Source organism: Erythrolamprus reginae, chromosome 2 (assembly GCF_031021105.1).
Source record: "Erythrolamprus reginae isolate rEryReg1 chromosome 2, rEryReg1.hap1, whole genome shotgun sequence".
Lineage (NCBI taxonomy): Eukaryota > Metazoa > Chordata > Lepidosauria > Squamata > Dipsadidae > Erythrolamprus > Erythrolamprus reginae.
In genome coordinates, this window is record NC_091951.1 from 28898775 (window position 1) to 28920293 (window position 21519).

Genomic DNA, 21519 nt, shown 5'->3' on the forward strand with positions numbered 1-21519 from the left:
CTTATATATGGTAGAAGAAATGTTTCTTTGTAAACAAGAAAAAGAGAATAGCCCATTAAACTATATGGCTAACTGACAACCAGGCTAAGAACAACAACAACATTACAACCACATAATTGGAAGGGACCTTGGGGGTTTTCTAGTCCAACTACCTACTTAGGCAGGACACCCTACACTACTTCAGGCAAATGATTATCCAATATCTTCTTAAAAACCTCCAGTGTTGGAACATTCACAACTTTATTGTTCTGTCAGGAAATTTCTCCTTCTCTCCTTTTTTAGTTTCTACCCATTTCTTCTTGTTCTACACTTAGGTTCTTTGGAGAATAGATTGACTCCCTCTTCTTTGTGGCAACCCCTGAGATATTGGAACACTGCTATCATGTCACCCCTGGTCCTTCTTTTCATTAAACTAGACATACCTAGTTCCTGCAACCATTCTTCATATGTTTTAGCCTCTAGTCCCAATCACTTTTGTTGCTCTTTTTTGTACTTTTTCTAGAGTTTCAACATCCTTTTTGCATCGTGGTGACCCAAACTAAATGCAGTATTCTAAGTGTGGACTTACCAAGGCATTATAAACTGGTATTAACACTTCATGTAATCTCGATTCTATCCCTCTGTTAATGTAGCTTAAAACCATGTTGGCTTTTTTTGCAGCTGCTGCACACTGCTGGCTCATATTTAAATGTTTGTCCACTAGGACACCAAGAGCCCTCACACATCTCCTACTGTTGAGCAATATACAACATATACTGTACCTGTGCATTTTGTTTTACTTGCCTAAATGTAGAACCTTACCTTTTTCACCATTGAATTTCATTTGATTTGATAGAGCCCAATATTCAAATTTGTCAAGATCCTTCTGTATTTGAACCTATCTTCTGGAGATTTGGCAATTCCTGCCAGTTTGGTGTCATCTGCAAATTTATTGCGTTCCCCATCTATCCCCTCGTCCAAGTCATTGATGAAGGTAGTGAAGAGTACTGGGCCTAAAAGAGAGCCTTGAGTACTCGAATACATATATCCCTCCATGTAGATGCAGTTAAAAAGTTTAACTTTTTAGAAAATTACAAAAAAAACAGGAAGATGGTTAGCATATAAATTGAAAAACAAAAAATTGGTAATTAGATGAGAACGGATGTATGCAATTTTGAAATGAGATTAAATAAAAATAATTGAAGAACTTAATGAAAAATTATATGATAAAGAAAAACATTCAGAGTAAAGATAATTTGGAAAGAGCTAAATTGACAAAAGTGCCTGAGAATATTAAAAATAGGTTAAATGAAATAATAACAATGATGGATTTGACAGAGGTGATAAAAAGGAAAATAATAATAGTAGGACCCCAGGATTAGATAGATTACCAGTAGAGGTTTATAAATTCTTACAAGATATATTACCTGCCAATTCAAGACTTCTCTAAAGTCTTGAAATGTTCTCTCATGTAAATTTCCTTGTGTGCAATAAGGGATGATTTATGCTTGAAGTAATATCCACAGATTGGACATTTCAAAGATTTCTCAATGGTGTGACTCCTCTGGTGTCTCACCAGGCTGGAATTATAACTAAAACCTTTCCCACAAAAAGGACATTCAAATGGTTTCTTACCTGTGTGAATCCTCCGGTGCACCACGAGGTTGCAATTCTGACTGAAACCTTTCCCACAGAAAGGACATTATTTTTCATATTTTTTTATTTTTATTTTACAAACTTTACATTTATTCATATACCATATCACCATGTTACAAACATGCACATTTTTCCAATATATCACAAACAAATATCCTAAATTTGCACTGTTACTTTTATCTCCCATCTGTTTTCCTTCTATATTTCATGTTACTAGCCTCCCTCTATCTCCTTCTCTTCCATCCACCTTTTCTTGTTCCCTCCCCCTTACCTTGTTCCCTCCTACCTCGCTCTCCTTCCTATAGGAGTTCTCTGGTGTGTCACCAGGTAGGAACTCTATATAAAACCTTTCTCACAGTCAGGACATTCAAAGGGTTTCTCTCCTGTGTGGGTTCTCTGGTGTTGCACCAGGTTGGAATTTTGACAAAAACGTTTCCCACAGTCAAGACATTCAAAAGGTTTCTCTCCTGTGTGAGTCCTCTGGTGTTTCACAAGACTGGAACTTTGACAAAAACTTTTCCCACAGTCAAGACATTCAAAAGGTTTCTCTCCTGTGTGAATCCTCTGGTGTCTCACGAGGCTGGAATCGTGACTAAATCTTTTCCCACAGTCGGAACATTCAAAGGGTTTGTCTCCTGTGTGAGTCCTCTGGTGTAGCACCAAGGTGGAAAAGCGACTAAAACTTCTCCCACAGACAGGACATTCAAAGGGTTTGTCTCCTGTATGAGTCTTCTGGTGTTGCACCAAGGTGGAAAAGCGACTAAAACTTTTCCCACAGTCAAGACATTCAAAAGGTTTCTCTCCTGTGTGAGTCCTCTGGTGTAGCAACAGGCTGGAACTGCAACTAAACCTTTTTCCACAGTCAGGACATTCAAAGGGTTTCTCTCCTGTGTGAGTCCTCTGGTGTTTCACAAGACTGGAATTTTGATTAAAACTTTCCCCACAGTCAGGACATTCAAAGGGTTTCTCTCCTGTGTGAATCCTCTGGTGTTGCACTAGATTGGAATTGCGACTAAAACTTTTCCCACACTCAGGACATTCGAAAGGTTTCTCTCCCGTGTGAGTCCTCTGGTGTTTCATGACTGAAATTGTGACTGAATTTTTTTTACACAGTCAGCACATTCAAATGTTTTGTCTTCTTTGTGAGTCTTGGGTACTTTGCCAGACTGGAATTCTCTCACAAAAATGATGTTCAACTGGTGGTATTCCTGTGGGGGCATCACTTAAATTCTCACATCCTGGGAATTTCTAATGAAATGTTCACACAATCTGCAGAGTCATATGTTTTTTTCCCTCATGTGTGTGTTCTGGTATACCACCATGTTGCCATGCTCACTAAAGCACTTAGCACATTGGGAGTTCTTTTGTGGTTTCCCTGTTGTGTTTCTGCTTCCATGAGTAACAAGGGAGCTGTTGTGACCAGTTTTTGCTACATTGAGATAGTGTGCATGGCTTTTCTCCTGTCTAGTTGATCATTGCATAAACAGCTGTGATTTGCAATCTCTTCGTTTTCCACAATAGGCAAAGCTATGATGCTTTTCCACAGCTGAGTTCATCAAAAATATGGACAATGCCTTGTTTAGTGGTGCTTTCGTTCAAGCCGTTTTCTTCTTCACAGGGAGACGCCTGCATTCCTCTCTGCTCTACACGGCTTTAGTACTGACCTTTTCATCTCAAATCACTTTCAGATATCTCCCTTTTTTGCTGATTGAAAAATAATCTCCTTTGACTTTTCATGTCACCTATTCCTGAGTTCTGTATAATTTGCTTATTCGACCTTGAAATCTTTCTTGATTTTCTCTTTCTTGTCTAACAGCTGCTGGAAGAGGAGGAGAATCGTATGGTTTTCTAAAAGAAATGGAAAATATTTTTATTTTTCGATGGATTTTCTTCCCTTTTCAAGGTTTCTTTTTATTTCAAATGTCCCGAGTGGTCTTATTGCCATCCTCTTTGTCTGTAAGATTCAAAGAGAAATAGAAATTTAATGTTTATAAAATAATTAGAGATGATGTGAAAAAAGAATATATACATATATATATATACATAACAATGATTTGTTATTGTACATTGTTTTATTATTGCTGTGAACCGCCCCAAGTTTACGGAGAGGGGCTGCATACAAATCTAAATAATAATAATAATAATAATAATAATAACAACAACAACAACAACAACAACAACAACAATGCATTTAGAGAAACACACAAACACGCACACACACACACACACACACACATATATGTGAATAAAATCTATGACTTCCAACCCTAATAAAATGTAAGAAAATGGTTAATATGAAACCTTCTGAGCTAAATTTAGAGATCTGGGGGCTTTAACTGATGAAAAGCCTTAGCAAGCTTTGAAGAACCACTTTTGTTCATCATAAATAAGCAACTATTGCCAAATAGCCACTGCTGAAGTGCGGTCACTGAACAACTACTAGGATTACCACAAATTTGGTGGATCAGATGCCCATCTGCTTCTACTCTGCCATAGTAACTTTGAAGGCTCAAGGAAGGAGTATTAAGTAAGGACTACCTGTGCAGCCAAAGATGCCAAAAGTTGTTCAGTAACTATTTCTTAGAAAGTGTCAGACGAAGCACAATTGAACCTTTTTAATACATGGATACGATAAGAAATACCATACTTATTGGCAAGACATGGAAATAAAAAACAAACTTGAACGGTTAAACAATGTTCCAATACTGGAGGAGTTTTAGGAAGAAGAGGGTGTCAGCTTAGTTTCCAAAGAAACAGTGAGCAAGACAAGAAACCATAGATGAATCTAACGAAGGAGAGAAGCAACTTACAACTGCATGTAACTGCATGTATATAGTATATTGTAAAAGACAACACAATATTATTTTACAGAAAGAGTAGTAGAGCCTTGGAACAAGCTTCCAGCAGACGTGGTAGATAAATCCACAGTAACTGAATTTAAACATGCCTGGGATAAACATATATCCATCCTAAGATAAAATACAGAAAATAGTATAAGGGACCATGAGGTCTTTTTCTGCCGTTAGACTTCTATGTTTCTATGTCAGGAGAAACTTCCTAACAGTGAGAACACATAACCCGTGGAACAGCTTACTTTCAGGAGTTGTAGATGCGCCACAAGAAAAACATTGGAGGTTTTTAGGAGGATGTTGGATAACCATTTTTCGGAAGTGGTGTTAGGGTTTCCTGCCCAGGAAGGGGGTTGGACTAGAAGACCTCCAAGGTCACTTCCGACTCTGTTATTCTGTGTGAGTCCTTTGATGTATCACAAGGCTAGAATTCCAACTGAAACATCCAACAATCAGGACATTCAAAGTCTTTCTCTAATATGTGAGTCCTCTGGTGTATCACAAGCTGGGAACTTTGATCGAAACTTTTTGTACATTCAAAACATTCAAATGCAGTGATACCTTGTCTTACAAACCCCTCTTCATACGAACCTTTCGTGATACGAACCCGGTGTTTAAGTAGGGTGTACACTTAGCTAAGAAAAACTCACAACATTTGAGTAAAAAACACAGTATATAAAACACATCTAAATCCAGTTAACATAAATAATCAATTTAAAATATTCTAAAAAATGTATAATGCATTAGTACGATCACACTTAGGATTACTGCAACTAGTTTTGATTGTCACAATATATATACTGTATACATAAAGGATAGTAGAGTGTCTATAAAGAGAGCAGAGAAGAGAAGTAGGGATGACTAGGGGACTGGAGGCTAAAAGTTATAAAGGAAGGAGTAGGTATGACATGATAGCCACCTTCCAACACTTGAGGGTCAAGAAGAAGGGAGTCAACTTATTTTGCAAGGCACTACAAGGCAAGACAAGAATCAGTGGGTGGAAACTAACCCAGGAGAGAACCAGCCCACAACTAAGGAGAATTTTCCTGACACTGAGAACAATTAACCAATTGCCTGAAATGGTATTGAGTCTTGACCTGCAAGGTCCCTTCCAACTCTCTCACAACCCCCAGTGATGGAGCAACCCACAACCTCTGCAGGGAAGCCATTCCCAAAGAATCAACCTTAACTTGAGACTTTTTCAATCTTCCCACCAGCGGAAAATTGCAGCCACCAGTTTCACAGCGTGCAGCACCAGTGGGCTTAAATTTGGGTAGGCGGGGAATCCGCAGCAGCAGCAGCTGACACGCTTCAGCCCACTTGCTTCTCTGCTTCCAGGCCGTGGAGGAAACCAAACAGCCCGACTTGCTCCCGGACTCTCCCCCCACCTGCCTCCAACTCACCTTCCAGCTGCTGCTTCGGTCCTCGAAAGAGCACAAAAGCCGCTCTGCACCCCACCTTCCTCCCATTTCTTCCGGAAGAGGAAGTTTCTGTGTTTCTTCTCTCTTCCGATCTCTTCTAGGAATAGGGCACTCGATGGTTTTAACTGATCTATTAGTTACTTTTCAGGAACAGATGTTCGTATCTGACTGCCATCTCCTGATAGCGGCGTAAAACTCTTTTGTCCCGTCTCTACCTAAGGCGTTTGCAAGATGTTTTCATTGAATAAATGCTATCCAATCGTTTTTCACTTCTAGCAACTCACCTTTGCAAGTGAGCCAAGTGAAATAGTGAAATGTGATGCTACTGGACCACCAAGAGTAGATTCGTGCTGAGCCCTAAATTTATTTTATTTTATTTCAAATGATTTTTATTGAATTAAAAAAAAAACAATGTACAAAATACAAAACATACATATCTACAAGACCAACATACAAACAAAGGGGGGGATATTTTCCCTTAAATTTATTTGTATACTTTAAGATACATTTAATTTAAATTAAAATTACATTAAAGAAGTTTCATTTAAAACCTAAAAACCTATTAAAATACACACATCCATTCAAATAAACCCATTATACATTCATTGGCCAGGGGGCAGCGTCTAATTACTCAATGCTTGGCGGCATAGGTGACTGTACTCTTTCAAAAGGCGAGGAGGGTGGGGGCAATCTGTATCTCGGGGGCGGGAGCTGATTCCAGAGGGCCGGAGCCCCACAGAGAAGGCCCTTCCTCTAGATACCGCCAAGTGACTATTATTATTATTATTGTTGTTGTTGCTCTTAAAAAAACCCTTGCAAAATAGAAACCCCAAAGTGTGATCTGCACCAGTAGAAGCCCCAATAAGATTTGGAGTCAATGCACAACTGGAACCTGATGAAAATTTGGAGAGACAGCAAGAAGATACGCATGAAACACCTGGCACTATGACTCAAAGGCAGCAAGAACTGAAGGACCAAATACTTACTCATGCAGGGTCCAATGCAGAGTGAAACAGACTGCCAGCCTTAAAAACTATAAGCAAGAAATGATATTAACTCTGTGCTTGCAACCAAAAACACACCCACACACACCCTTTTCCAAGGCTGCGCAAGGAGCCGCAGCCGCCCCCACCCCTCCAGCCCCCTCGTGCCCCTGGCTTCTCACTGCTCTCCCCTGCCCGCCCGATCCGCCCTTTTCCTCCTCCGCTTCCCGCCTTGGGGCGCGGTGGCTGCAGCGGTGCTGGTGGCTGCGGCTTCTCGTCCTCCTGATCCGGCCGCTAGCCGCTTCGAGCGCTTTGGGAACGTCCACCCCACTCCTCTCACAGTCCCTTCGCCAAGAGCGCTTTCATCCCGGCTGTCGGTGACGGGGCTACAGGAGAGGCGGGGCGGACGTTCTTCTCACAGCGGAGGCAGGCGAAGGTGATTTGGAATGTTGAGTGCGCATGCGTGCAGGCTCCCCGTCCCCCTGCCATTCAAAATAAGAAAAACCTTCGCCGGCCTCCGCAGAGAAGAAAGGAAGAGAGAGAAAGAGAGAACAAGAGAGAGAGAGCAACAGATATAGCGAGATAGAAAGTGAGAAAGAGAGAGAGAAAGCAAGAGAGAAAGCAAGAGAGAGAGAAAGAAGAGAGAGGAAGGAAGCGAGAGAGTGAGAGAGCAAGAAAGAGGAGAGGAAGGAAGAAAGAGAGAGAGCGTGAGAGAGAGAAGAAAGCAAGAGAGTGTGTGTGTGAGACAGAGAGAGAAAGCAAAAGAGAGAAGAGTGGAAGGAAGAGAGAGAGAAATGACAGAAAAAAGGGGTGAGAAAAAAGAGAAATGAGAAAATGATTGAGGCAGAGAATGGCAGGAAAGAGAGAAAGGGAGGGAGGGAGGGGGCGGGCAGGCAGGCAGGAAGGAAGGCAGGAAGGAAGGAAGAAATTTTGCGTGGCAGTTTAGTATGTCCAGGAACGAATGTGAAGTGGAAATGTATATCAAGTGAAATCAAAAGGCAAAAGTAGAATATCCCAACAAATCACATGGCCTGCTGACCATTTTAGAGGGGCACCCTAAACTGCCATTTTCATTGCAGATCTAATAAGGTATGGGTGGTGATAGTTCCCATTTCAGCTATTGGCTTTCAGCTCTGTTGCATGGAGGAATCTGGAATAAAATAACCCAACATATACGCCCAATGCTTTGATCTTTTTAACCTTATAGCTTTATTTATGACATTGTAATAATCAGATAACAAGCATATACATTTAATAAATTAAAAATGTAGTTTATTGATTCCCTTTTTGTTCAGAAACTAAAGGCGACATACAAAGCAGTTCCTGGTTGGCATCCTGAGTCAAAAAAGAGGCTATTTTCTCATTTTGCCATCCATCTGCCCAGGCTTATTTTCGACCCTTTAATCGGCTCCTTAAATTGGGATTTCATAGCACCTGGCAGCCACCTTCCTGCTTAATCTAACACTGGAAATCATGGTTTCCATTCAGTGTCTGACTCTTACACTGGATTTTTAAATATAATTTATATTAATAATTTGAAATTATTAAAAAAAAACTAACAACAAATACACCAGAGAAGAAAAAAGAAATTAAAAGGGTAAAAAGAAAAACAAAAATAAGAGAGAGGTTATTACTAAAAGTAGTAATTATACTACTTTTAAAGAAATAACTTTCTTTACAGTAATTATAATTAGAAAAACAAAATTATTTCTTACTCTAGGGATACAACGACTTTCTTTTCTATTACCTGGTCTGGATTTTTTTTACAATCACAACTATGAAATGATAACTTCATTTTTTTTGTTTCACGCAAATCTCTAACGAACTTCCAATCAGTAATAAATATAGAGAATGTCTTTTCTCTGACTTACGAAATCAGTATCGTGGTCTCTGAAAATACCAGCATCTCCACCAACCATTCCTCCACTTCAGTTTAAGTTGAACCTTCGGGATACATAACAACAAAGGGGACAATGGGGATCAGAATTTTGATCCTAGAACAGGGGTTCCCCGAGCTGCACAAGTGGCAGGCAATATGCGTGTATCTCCACTTACATGAGAGGCAAGGAAGCTCAAAAAGATATTGACAAAATTGAACGGGTCCAAAGACGGGCTACAAGAATGGTGGAAGGTCTTAAGCATAAAACGTATCAGGAAAGACTTGATGAACTCAATCTGTATAGTCTGGAGGACAGAAGGAAAAGGGGGGACATGATCGAAAGATTTAAATATGTTAAAGGGTTAAATAAGGTCCAGGAGGGAAGTGTTTTTAATAGGAAAGTAAACACAAGAACAAGGGGACACAATCTGAAGTTAGTTGGGGGAAAGATCAAAAGCAACATGAGAAAATATTATTTTACTGAGAGTAGTAGATCCTTGGAACAAACTTCCAGCAGACGTGGTAGATAAATCCACAGTAACTGAATTTAAACATGCCTGGGATAAACATATATCCATCCTAAGATAAAATACAGGAAATAGTATAAGGGCAGACTAGATGGACCATGAGGTCTTTTTCTGCCGTCAGACTTCTATGTTTCTATGAAAGAGCTCAAATCATCTTGTTCAATAGCGTTTGATTAAAATAATGTTTGATTAAAAAGAAGGCAAGACATTACTTAATTCCTCAGCTGAGCTTGCAACGACAGATGAAAAATGAACTTCAAGAATCCTCTACACACGTCAAATTTTGTCTCATGTGGAATCTCTTATGTGTGATAAAGGACGAATTTTGCGTGAAACACTGCCCGCAATCTGGGCATTTGAATGGTTTCTCCCCTGTGTGTAACCTTACATGATTTATGAGGCTAGACTGTGTGCTGAAATCTTTCCCACAATCCGGACACTCATACGGTTTCTCTCCAGTGTGTGTCCTCCAGTGTATCACCAAGTCAGAATTCCGAATAAAACTTTTCCCGCACTCCAGACACCCATACGGTTTTTCTCCTGTGTGTGTTCTCTGGTGTATCACGAGGGCAGAATTCCAATGGAAACGCTTACCGCACTCTAGACACTGATAAGGTTTGTCCCCGGTGTGTGTTCTCTGGTGTACAACCAGGTTAGAATTACGATAGAAACCTTTCCCGCAATCAGGACACGCATATGGTTTTTCTCCTGTGTGAGTTCTCTGGTGTTCTACCAGATGAGAATTCCGACTGAACCTTTTCCCACAATCCAGGCACTGATAAGGTTTTTCTCCTGTGTGAATCCTCTGATGTATCACCAGATCTGAATTCCAATTGAAACCTTTCCCGCAATCTGGACACTCATATGATTTATCTCCAGTATGAGCCTTCTGATGGATCAGCAGGTTGGAATTCCTACTAAAAGCTTTCCCACAATCTGGACACTTATATGGTTTTACTCCTGTGTGAGTCCTCTGGTGTAACAATAGTGTAGAATTTTCCTTGAAACCTTTCCCACAATCCAAACATTCATATGGTTTCTCACCTGTGTGAGTCCTTTGGTGTATCACCAGCTTGGAATTCTGCTGGAAACTTTTCCCACAATCCGGACACTCAAATGGTTTCTCTCCTGTGTGAGTCCTTTGGTGCATCACAAGGTTGGCATTCTGACTGAAACTTTTCCCACAATACAGACATGCATATGGTTTCTCTCCTGTGTGAGTCCTCTGGTGTATTACCAGATTGGCATTCTGACTGAACTTTTTCCCACAGTACAGGCACTCATATGGCTTATCTCCTGTATGAATTCTCTGGTGTATCGCCAGATTAAAGTTCTTACTGAAACGTTTCCCACATTCTGGACAGCCATATGGTTTCTCTCCTGTGTGAGTCCTCTGATGTATCACCAGGTCAGAATTCTGAGTGAAACTTTTCCCACAATGAGGACATTGAAAGGGTTTCTCCCCAGTGTGAGTTATCTTATGTCTCACCAGATTGGTATGTGTGCTAAACCTTTTGCTACATTGGGAGCACTGGTAGAAGTTTTCTCCAGTGTGGGTGCTTCTGTGAGGAAGTTCTTCTGAGTAAAGTGTTTGCCACATTCCAAGCATTTTTACGTATTTTTTGTGGTATGGATCCCCTCATGCATAATCAGCTGCGATCAGCAATCTGTATTTTCCCCCACAATAGACAGACTGATAATTTTGGATTCTTCAGGGGGTCAAAAATATTTCTAATCTCTAACTGGTGGTGCTTGGATTTAAACTCTCTTGAATCGTAGGTGCTCTTCTTGGTATCCTCTGTCTATAAGATTGATATTAGCTGATTAATTTAATTGTGGTTTATAAATGGCTGCGGAACCTGTGAAAACAGCAAAAAAAACACCTTGCATATATTATCATGAAAAAACAAACATATCAAAAAGCTAGTTTAATCCTTATTAATTGCAATCCATTTGGCATATAGAGAACCAGCAAGATCCAAGATCAAATATCCAATCATATATCCAATCATGACATTCTCTTTTTGATTTAGGAAAATCATAAAATTATTACATAGCAAATTGATTTTATAAAATTTACCTGAAAATACTGAAGATTATAGCATGCATGTATATGAACACATAAATTTACACATCTATGCATTTTATGTATGAAGGAAAAAAATTATGTGTTTCCCTGTGTAATAAGTCCCACAAATGGATTCGCTCAGATTTTTTAATCTTATTTTAAAAAGGTGGGGTCATTAACATACGAAATGGTGCTCAAAACCTCTGCAAATTTAAAATACCCATTTTGCTTTTTAAACACCTCACTTGCCGGGAAAATGACATGTCCATAAAATGAATCAACATGTCATAAAAAGGAATCAAGGGTTACGTGAAGGGTAAGAGAGATGAGTGGTTTAAAATATGAAGAATATACATTGCTCAAAAAAATAAAGGGAACACTTAAACAACACAATATAACTCCAAGTAAATCAAACCTGTGAAATCAAACTGTCCACTTAGGAAGCAACACTGATTGACAATCCATTTCACTTTTTTTTTTGTTTATTATTTATTTATTTTGTCCAATACACAATAATACACAATGAAGGTAATAGAGGACACCTTCGAGGAAATAAAATTAGATAAAGAATAGAAGAGAGAGTATAGGATAAAATAATTAATGAGAGAATAGAAGAAAGATATAGGGATAGAAGATATATGGGATATAGGAGAGACAATAGGACAGGGGTTGGAAGGCACTCTAGTGCACCTATGCACGCCCGTTATGATGTGCACATTTAACTTTGTATAGAACAAAGTATTCAATGGGAATACATGTATTTCATTCATTGAGATCTAGGATGTGTTCTCTGAGTGTCCTCCTTATTTTTTGGGGCAGTATATAAATATTTCTTTCAATTGATCAAATCCTCCATTGGTAAAATCACAGCCACCCATTCTAAATCATGCAGCAAAAGGATAAAAACATTTGGGGGAGAGGAAGACCATCCAACAGCAGCAGCCATGTTTCAGTGTTCGTGTTCCTTGCTCTGCTTCCACGCCATGGAGGAAAGCAAAGGGCCCGGCTTCTCCTCTGTCCTGCCCTCCACTCACCTCCCAGGAGCCGCTTCCACCCTTCAAGCGACACCAGACGCTCCGCCGACACCATCCTCCACCCGTGGGTGAGCCGGAAGAGGAAGTTCCTCTGTCCTTCGCCTCCTCTCCTCCGCATACTCTCTAGCAACCCGCTACTTTATCCTTTCGGCTCCTTCCAGCTCAAGCCGCTCGCACTCGTAGATACTGTATAGCAATGCCACTACGATACTGTATTCACTGCTTTCTAGGCGCGAGTGTTTGTGGTGCTTTTTTATAGAGCGCCATCTAGCGGCGTAAGGCACGCTCACTCTGTTTGTACTGTTAAGGCGTTTGCAAAGACGTCGGTTCCGTGCCGTGAAGTCGTACTCGATTCCCACCGAGCACGCCGATAGCTTTTGTCCTTGACCACCTATCCTTTCAGGTCCCCCAAGAGTGCACTCGTCCCCCCTGGAGAAAAGCCCCGAAGCTTCGTTTGCAATAAGCAGCTACCAAACCAAAGGAACGTGCCCTTGTGGGCAGCGAGAAAGTGCACCTCCTTTGCATTTGTTGTGTAAAAATGTAGGCTAACCCGTGAAAACTTCTGCAAATTTATTTATTTTTTATTTATTTATATTGTCCAATACACAATGAGGGCTTTAGTGGGTATATATAGTAAAATACATGATGAAGGTTATAGAGGAGATACTCATAGTAAAATATATCTAAGAAATAATAGAAAAGAAGGTATAGTAATAGAACATATCAATGAAAGAATAGAAGAAGAGATATTGGAATAGAAGAAAGGTATAAGAGATATAGAAGAGCAATAGGACAGGAGATGGAAGGCACTCTAGTGCACTTGTACTCGCCCCTTACTGACCTCTTAGGAATCTGGTTAGGTCAACCGTAGATAATCTAAGGGTAAAGTGTTGGGGGTTTGGGGATGACACTATGGAGTCCGGTAATGAGTTCCACACTTCGACAACTCGGTTACTGAAGTCATATTTTTTACAGTCAAGTTTGGAGCGGTTAATATTAAGTTTAAATCTGTTGTGTGCTCTTGTGTTGTTGTGGTTGAAGCTGAAGTAGTTGCCGACAGGCAGGACGTTGCAGCATATGATCTTGTGGGCAATACTTAGATCTTGTTTAAGGCGTCTTAGTTCTAAACTTTCTAGGCCCAGGATTCTGAAATGGTAAAGCCTCTGCAAGATTTAAAGCACCGGTGTGAACTTCCTCCCTTGAAAACAAAACAACACCCTCATAAAAACACATGGAATCAACCCTAAAGTGACGGTATAGTTGAAATCTCCCCATCGACAGAAGATTCCAGGCAACTTAAAAGCTGCAGCTCTGGTGGAATAAAAGTGGGCTGGAGGAGTGTTGTGGGGGGGATTTGCAGGAGGCAACAGATTTCAGCATAGTTGCTTATCTGCTATTACAACTTGGAGCAAACCGAACAGCCCGACTTGCTCCCGGCCTCTCCTCCGACCTGCCCTCCGCTCACCTTCCAGCTGCCGCTTTGACCTAGGAGAAAATACAACAGCCACCTCAATCCTCCATTAGGAAGCCGGCATTTCCATATTCTCTCTAGCAATCCAGGACTCTATGGTGTCAATTCCTTTCAGTTCAGCAATAGGGGCTTGTTGCTGTTTATGTTTGTTTATGTTTATGTTTTATGTTTATTTAGATTTGTATGCCGCCCCTCTCCGCAGACTCGGGGCGGCTCACAACAGAATAACAGAAAACAATTTCAGCAAATCTAAATTTCTACTAAAAACATTTTAAAAACCCCATTTTCTAAGCACACATACATACACACATACCATTCATAAATTGTATATGCCCGGGGGAGATGTCTCAGTTCCCCCATGCCTGACGACAGAGGTGGGTCTTAAGGAGTTTACGAAAGGCAAGGAGAGTAGGGGCAGCTCTAATCTCCGGGGGGAGTTGGTTCCAGAGGGTCGGGGCCACCATAGAGAAGGCTCTTCCCCTGGGGCCCGCCAACCGACATTGTTTAGTTGACGGGACCTGGAGAAGGCCCACTCTGTGGGACCTAATCGGTCGCTGGGATTTGTGCGGCAGCAGGCGGTCTCGGAGATATTCTGGTCCAGTGCCATGAAGGGCTTTAAAGGTCATAACCAACACTTTGAATTGTGACCGGAAATTGATCGGCAACCAATGCAGACTGCGGAGTGTTGGTGAAACATGGGCATACCTAGGTAGGCCCATGGCTGCTCTCGCAGCTGCATTCTGCACGATCTGAAGTTTCCGAACATTTTTCAAAGGTAGCCCCATGTAGAGAGCATTACAGTAGTCGAACCTCGAGGTGATGAGGGCATGAGTGACTGTGAGCAGTGAGTCCCGGTCCAAATAGGGCCGCAACTGGTGCACCAGGCGAACCTGGGCAAACACCCCCCTCGCCACAGCTGAAAGATGTTTCTCTAATGTGAGCTGTGGATCGAGGAGGACGCCCAAGTTGCGGACCCTCTCTGAGGGGGTCAAAAGTTCCCCCCCCCAGGGTAATGGAAGGACGGATGGAATTGTCCTTGGGAGGCAAAACCCACAGCCACTGTTGACACCCAGTCTGTTGACACCCATCCAGGCCCCAACAGCCTCCAGACACCGGCACATCACTTCCACTGCTTCGTTGACTGGACATGGGGTGGAGATGTAAAGCTGGGTATCATCAGCGTACTGATGATACCTCACCCCATGCCCTTGGATGATCTCACCCAGCGGTTTCATGTAGATATTAAATAGCAGGGGGGAGAGGACCGACCCCTGAGGCACCCCACAAGGGAGAGATCTCGGAGTCGACCTCTGACCCCCCACTAACACCGACTGCGACCGACCGGAGAGGTAGGAGGAGAACCACTGGAGAACAGTGCCTTCCACTCCCAACCCCTCCAGCCGGTGCAGAAGGATACCATGGTCGATGGTATCGAAAGCCGCTGAGAGGTCAAGAAGCACCAGGACAGAGGATAAACCCCTGTCCCGGGCCCGCCAGAGATCATCCATCAACGCGACCAAAGCAGTTTCCGTGCTGTAACCGGGTCTGAAACCCGACTGCTGGGGACCTAGATAATTGGCTTCTTCCAAGGATCGTTGGAGCTGGAGTGCCACCACCTTCTCGACAACCTTCCCCATAAAGGGAAGGTTGGAGACTGGACGGTAGTTATTAAGAACGTCTGGGTCCAGGGAAGGCTTGAGGAGGGGGCGCACGAGCGCCTCTTTATAGGATGATGGAAAGGATCCCCTCCCCAAGGAAGCGTTGATAATCTCCTGGACCCAGCTCCGTGTCACCTCCCTGCTGGCCGAAACCAGCCAGGAGGGACACGGATCCAGTAAACAGGTGGCGGAACTCACAGCTCCAATGGCCTTGTCCACTTCATCAGGTGTCACCAGATCCAACTCTTCCCAGACAGGTGGACAAGTACGTGCCCCAGTCACCTCAACTGACTCGTCGTCAGCTGACTCTGTTTTCCAATTGGAGTCGAGGTCCGCCCGGATCTGAGCGATTTTATCAGCGAAAAACGAGTTAAAATCCTCGGCACTACTCTGTAAGGGCTCCCCAACTCCCCTCTGATTAAGAAGGGAGCGGGTCACCCTAAACAGAGCGGCCGGGCGGGATTCCGCTGATGCAATCAAGGCAGCATGATACGCGCATCTTGCCGCCTTGAGCGCCACTTTGTAAGTCTTAATAAAAGCTCTTACAAGTGTTCAATCGGATTCAGACTTACTCTTCCTCCATCGCTTCTCTAGATGTCTCTTTTGAGGTTTCAACTCCCGGAGCTCCTCGTTGAACCATGGGGCTCTATGGGGTCTAGCGCCACGGAGAGGTCGCAAAGGCGCAATCCGATCAAGAGCCTCCGCTGCAGCCTTGTTCCAGGCTTCCGCAAGAGACTCCGCCGAACTGTGGACGAGTGCATCTGGAATAACCCCAAGCGCCGTCTGAAAGCCCTCTGGGTCCATCAGGCGTCTGGGGCGGAACATCTTAATAGGTTCCGTCTCCCTGCGGGGAAGGATAGGAGCCAGGAAGTCAGGCCGTAGTAGGAAATGGTCTGACCATGACAAAGGCAGTATTTCTAAGCCCCTTAGTCTCAGACCATTACTCAATTGCTCAGAGAGGAATACCATGTCGGGTGCGTGCCCTCCCTCGTGAGTCGTACCCTGTACTACTTGGGTCAGGTCCATGGCTGTTATGGTGGCCATGAACTCCTGTGCCAATCCAGAGGCTTCGCCGAGTGACGGTAGATTGAAGTCCCCCAAGACAATAAGTCTGGGGAACTCCACCACCAACCCGGCCACCTCCTCGAGCAGCACAGGCAGGGCTTTTGACACGCAGCTGGGAGGCAGGTATGTAAGAAACAAGCCCACCTGAACCCCTAGGTCCAACTTCATCAAGAGAGATTCGCAACCCGCAATCTCTGGAGCAATGAGTCCACGCAGGCAAAGGCTCTCCCTGGCTACAATAGCCACTCCCCCCCCCCTTCCCTGGGGTCGAGGTTGATGCCATATCTGAAACCCAGCTGGGCAAATTTCAGAGAGAGGAACTCCTCCCTCTGGGCCCAGCCAGGTTTCAGTAATGCATGCCAGGTCGGCCTCCTCATCCAGGATTAGATCCCGGATGAGGAGAGCTTTATTTACCACCAACCTGGCATTAAGCAGCAGCAACCTGAGCCCAGGGCCAGAATTACACTCATCACCAGCACCCAAGGTTGTGCTCACAGAGCCAGAACAAGGGATCGTTATTACGCAACGATCCCTCGTTCCCCTGGAACGGCTAACTCTGTGGCCCCCGCCATATCTGCCTCTCCCCAGCAACACCGGGATGTTCTGACCCTCTGTCCCCCCAAAGATAGGTGCCTCCCCCCCTCCTGCCTCTCCAGCGCCAGGTGGGCCAACTATGTTACTTGCATCCTTCCCATTCATTTCACCCATATTATAACCCCATCCATCCCATCCATCCCCATCATTCACTCCATACATACCACACCCTCCCCAATTGTCCATCATTAACCCCCCAAAAAAATTTAGTTAAAATATAGAGCAATTTATAGTTAAAAATACTAAAATTAGAATACTAGTAAAAATAATAGATATAAAAATATATAAAAATATGAATAATGGTGTAATAATTTAGTTAATTAAAATGAGTCCAATCTACTCAGTAATATATAGAGTGTATATGTAGAGAATATAGGAATATAGGAATTTGGTTAGCAGCAACGTCATATCAGTTCTCAGTCTCTAGTTCTGGGTTAATACCTTGGCGACTATCCAGGCGCAATTGTTACCTAACCATAGAGCGCTATCTAGTCAGCAATAGCTAGATCGTCCGAGCTCTAGTTTCATCACGTTAGCTGGGTGCTTGCTGGCTCCTAAAAGTTCACGAAGTTCTTGTTTTGGGGCGCAGTGCCTAAATGCTTAACATCCTGCCACCTTCATCTTATTAGTAGAATAATACGGGACAAAACTTGGAAGTGCCTCCCACGCTGTTTCCAATGACATTTAGATAGGACATACATACTGTCATTCTCTATTACTATTATGTTCTCTGCTCACTAAAGCAGCCTTCCCAATTTCCCAAGTATTTATTTATTTTTATTTATTTATTTTGTCCAATACACAATGAGAGTTTTAGTGGGTATATATCTATATACACATAGTAAAATACATGATGAAGGTTATAGAGGAGATACCCATAGTAAAATATATCTAAGAAATAATAGAAAAGAAGATATAGTAATAGAACATATCAATGAAAGAATAGAAGAAGAGATATAGGAATAGAAGAAAGGTATAGGAGATATAGGAGAGCAATAGGTCAGGGGATGGAAGGCACTGTAGTGCACTTGTACTCGCCCCTTACTGACCTCTTAGGAATCTGGATAGGTCAACCATAGATAATTTTATTTATTTATTTATTTATTTGTTTGTTTGTTTATTTGTTTATTTGTTTATTTATTTATTTATTTTGTCCAATACACAATGAGGGTTTTAGTGAGTATATATCAATATACACATAGTAAAATACATGGTGAAGGTTATAGAGGAGACACTCATAGTAAAATAATCTAAGGGTAAAGTGTTGGGGGTTTGGGGATGACACTATGGAGTCCATTCGGGTAAAACGTTTGGAGGTCACTAGTTTGCAGGCTTGAAGCTGATCTAAAGATCCCGGCATTTTAGCAGGATTTGGCTTCTACATCCCTTTTTTTTTTTACTGATTCACTTGATAGCCAGTTGTGGGTGTTCCCAGATCTGCACACCCTGCTTTCATCCAATTATGCCCTCCTTGCCTGTATACAGGTAGTCCTTCACTTACAACCATGGCTGAGCCCAAAATTTATGTTGCTAAGTGAGAAATTAGTTAAATGAGTATTCCACCATTTTATGACTTTTCTTTCTATATTTGTTAAGGAAATGACTGCAGTTGATAACTTAGTAACACTTAGTTGCTAACTGAATCTGGCTTCTCCATTGACTTTGCTTGTCAGGTCACAAAAGATGATCGAATGACCCTGGGACACTGGAACCGTCATAAATACAACCAGTGGTCAAGTATCCGAATATAAATCACATGATCATGAGGATGCTGATATGCTCAGAAGTGTGCAAAATGATCATGTCACTTTTCTCCGTGCTGTTCTAATGGTGAATGGTCACTCCACCCTTATCAATTCAGATAGATAGATAGATAGATAGATAGATAGATAGATAGATAGATAGATAGATAGATAGATAGATAGATAGATAGATAGATCTTTATGGAAAATGAATGGTGGAAAAATGAGTTTGTAGTCCTAAAATAAAATACAGGAAATAGTATAAGGGCAGATTAGAGAGACCATGAAGTGGAATTTGAAAAAATATACAGTGATCCCTTGTTTTTCTCAGGGGATGTGTTCCAAGACCACCCATGAAAAATGAATTTCCATGAAATATATTTTTTAATGTATTTAACGAGTATTTGGACTTTTAAAACCCACCCTTTGCATTAAACAGTCATTCTATAATGTTTCTCAGATGGAACTACATGTGATATCCTACTAGTTTCTTTAATAGAGTATAGTAGTAGTGTAGAAGAATTTTATGAATTTTTAATGGACTTAAATTTTTTAATGGATTTAAGCCCCTTTTGAAAACCAGTGTAGTGAATCCGTGAAAGATGAAACACGAAGTAGCGAGGGATTACTGTGTATCAAAAAATGGAAAGAATAAAATACAATTCTTTGGCCAAGTGTGCTTTGGACAAAGAAATGGTCTCTGGTGCATACACTTCAGTGTACATCCAAAGTAGTGTTATAAATCATAAGATACAATAATTGCTCACATAATATACTGATAGGAGAAGGTAGTAAGAAAGATGAGTAGCATAAAATGACGAGGATGATAGCAATATAGCTGGCGGCATGGGTAAATATCTTTGGGCAATGGTGCAGGGGTTTGTGGTTTACCCGGCTGATGGCACAGAGGAAGAAACAATCTTTGTGTCTAGTTGTTTTGGCATTCAATGCCCTATAGCAGAGTCCTGAAGGGAACATGTTGAAATGGAATAACTAGAAGTGAGATTGGCTAGATAGATTTCTGAGCATGCAACATTTCATGCCAACCACAAAATAATATTTAATGTGTATTTGTCTGCCTGCATCCTAAATATATTTACATTTATTTATTAAATTTGTATGCCATCCATCTCACTGACCCAAGTAATTAAAGTTCATGAATTAATTACAGCAAATAGTCTAGGCTGAGAGGCAATTATCACGACAAAATTAATGGCTCTCATGAAATAATGTATCTTTAAAAACATCTTTAAATAAATTACTGCAGAACAGCTCACATTACAGAAACACCTTTCAGCTGTGGCGAGGGCGGCGTTTGCCCAGGTCCGCCTGGTACATCAGTTATGGCCCTATTTGGACCAGGACTCACTGCTCACAGTCATTCATGCCCTCATCACCTCGAACCTCGACAACTGTAACGCTCTCTACATGGGGCTACATTTGAAAAGTGTTCGGAAACTTCAGATCGTGCAGAATGCAGCTGCGAGAGCTATCATGGGCTTTCCTAAATATGCTCATGTTACACCAACACTCTGCAGTCTGCATTGGTTGCCGATCAGTTTCCGGTCACAATTCAAAGTGTTGGTTATGACCTATAAAGCCCTCCATGGCATCGGGCCAGAATATCTCCAGGACCGTCTTCTGCCGCATGAATCCCAGTGACCAGTTAGGTCCCACAGAGTTGGCCTTCTCCAGGTCCCGTCGACTAAACAATGTTATTTGGCGGGACCCAGGGGAAGAGCCTTCTCTGTGGCGGCCCCGACCCTCTGGAACCAACTCCCCCCAGATATCAGAGTTTCCCCCACCCTTCTTGCCTTTCGTAAGCTCCTTAAAACCCATCTCTGTCATCAGGCATTGGGGAATTGAGATATTCCCTTCCCCCTAGGCTTACAAAATTTATGCATGGTATGTTTGAATGTATGATTGGTTTCTTAAATTGGGGTTTTTAAACTACTTTTAATATTAGATTTGTTTATATTGTTTTTACTGTTGTTAGCCGCCCCGAGTCTACGGAGAGGGGCGGCATACAAATCTAATAAATAAATAAATAAATAATAAATAAATAAAATATTAGTATACAGGCAGGGGCAATTCCAATTACAGTAGTCCTCAACTTACAACCACAATTGAGACCAAAATTTATGTTGCTAAGCGAGACAGTTGTTAAGTGATTTTTGCCTCATTTTATAACATTTCTTGCCAGCGTTGTTAAATTAATCTGGCTTCCCCATTGATTTGGCTTGTCAGAAGGTCCCAAAAGGGGATCCCATGTCTCCAAGACACTGCACCCATTGCCATGCATGCAATTCAATGTTAATGCTGCAATGGTCCTAAGTATGAAAGGGGATCATAAGTCACTTTTTTTAGTGATGTTGTCACTTTGAATGGTCACTAAATGAAAGGTTGTAAGTCAAGACCTACTAGTATCATGGAATGGTTACTGTCTCTGCAATAGTACAAGCTAACCACTGTGCCTCCAGGATTCTCTTCTTTCTGTAATATATCACATTGGATGCAATAAGAATGCTTTGATGCTAAATTTTTATTTTCATTTATTGATTTTTGCAAGCAAATCCCCTTGTGTCTGAGCTTT

At 41.9% G+C, this 21519-nt stretch overlaps 1 protein-coding gene across 1 annotated transcript; it reads right to left on the bottom strand.

The window, feature by feature from the left end:
• Positions 1-1836: 1836 nt before the first annotated feature.
• LOC139163086 (zinc finger protein 850-like) lies at positions 1837-12464 on the bottom strand. The gene is made up of 4 exons (XM_070744028.1): positions 12397-12464; positions 9615-11153; positions 5046-5050; positions 1837-2717 (listed from the first exon to the last, which is right to left on the bottom strand). Exons 2-4 carry the CDS (start codon positions 10901-10903, stop codon positions 1972-1974), a joined length of 2040 nt encoding a protein of 679 aa, XP_070600129.1. The 5' UTR covers positions 10904-11153; positions 12397-12464; the 3' UTR covers positions 1837-1971.
• Positions 12465-21519: the final 9055 nt, after the last annotated feature.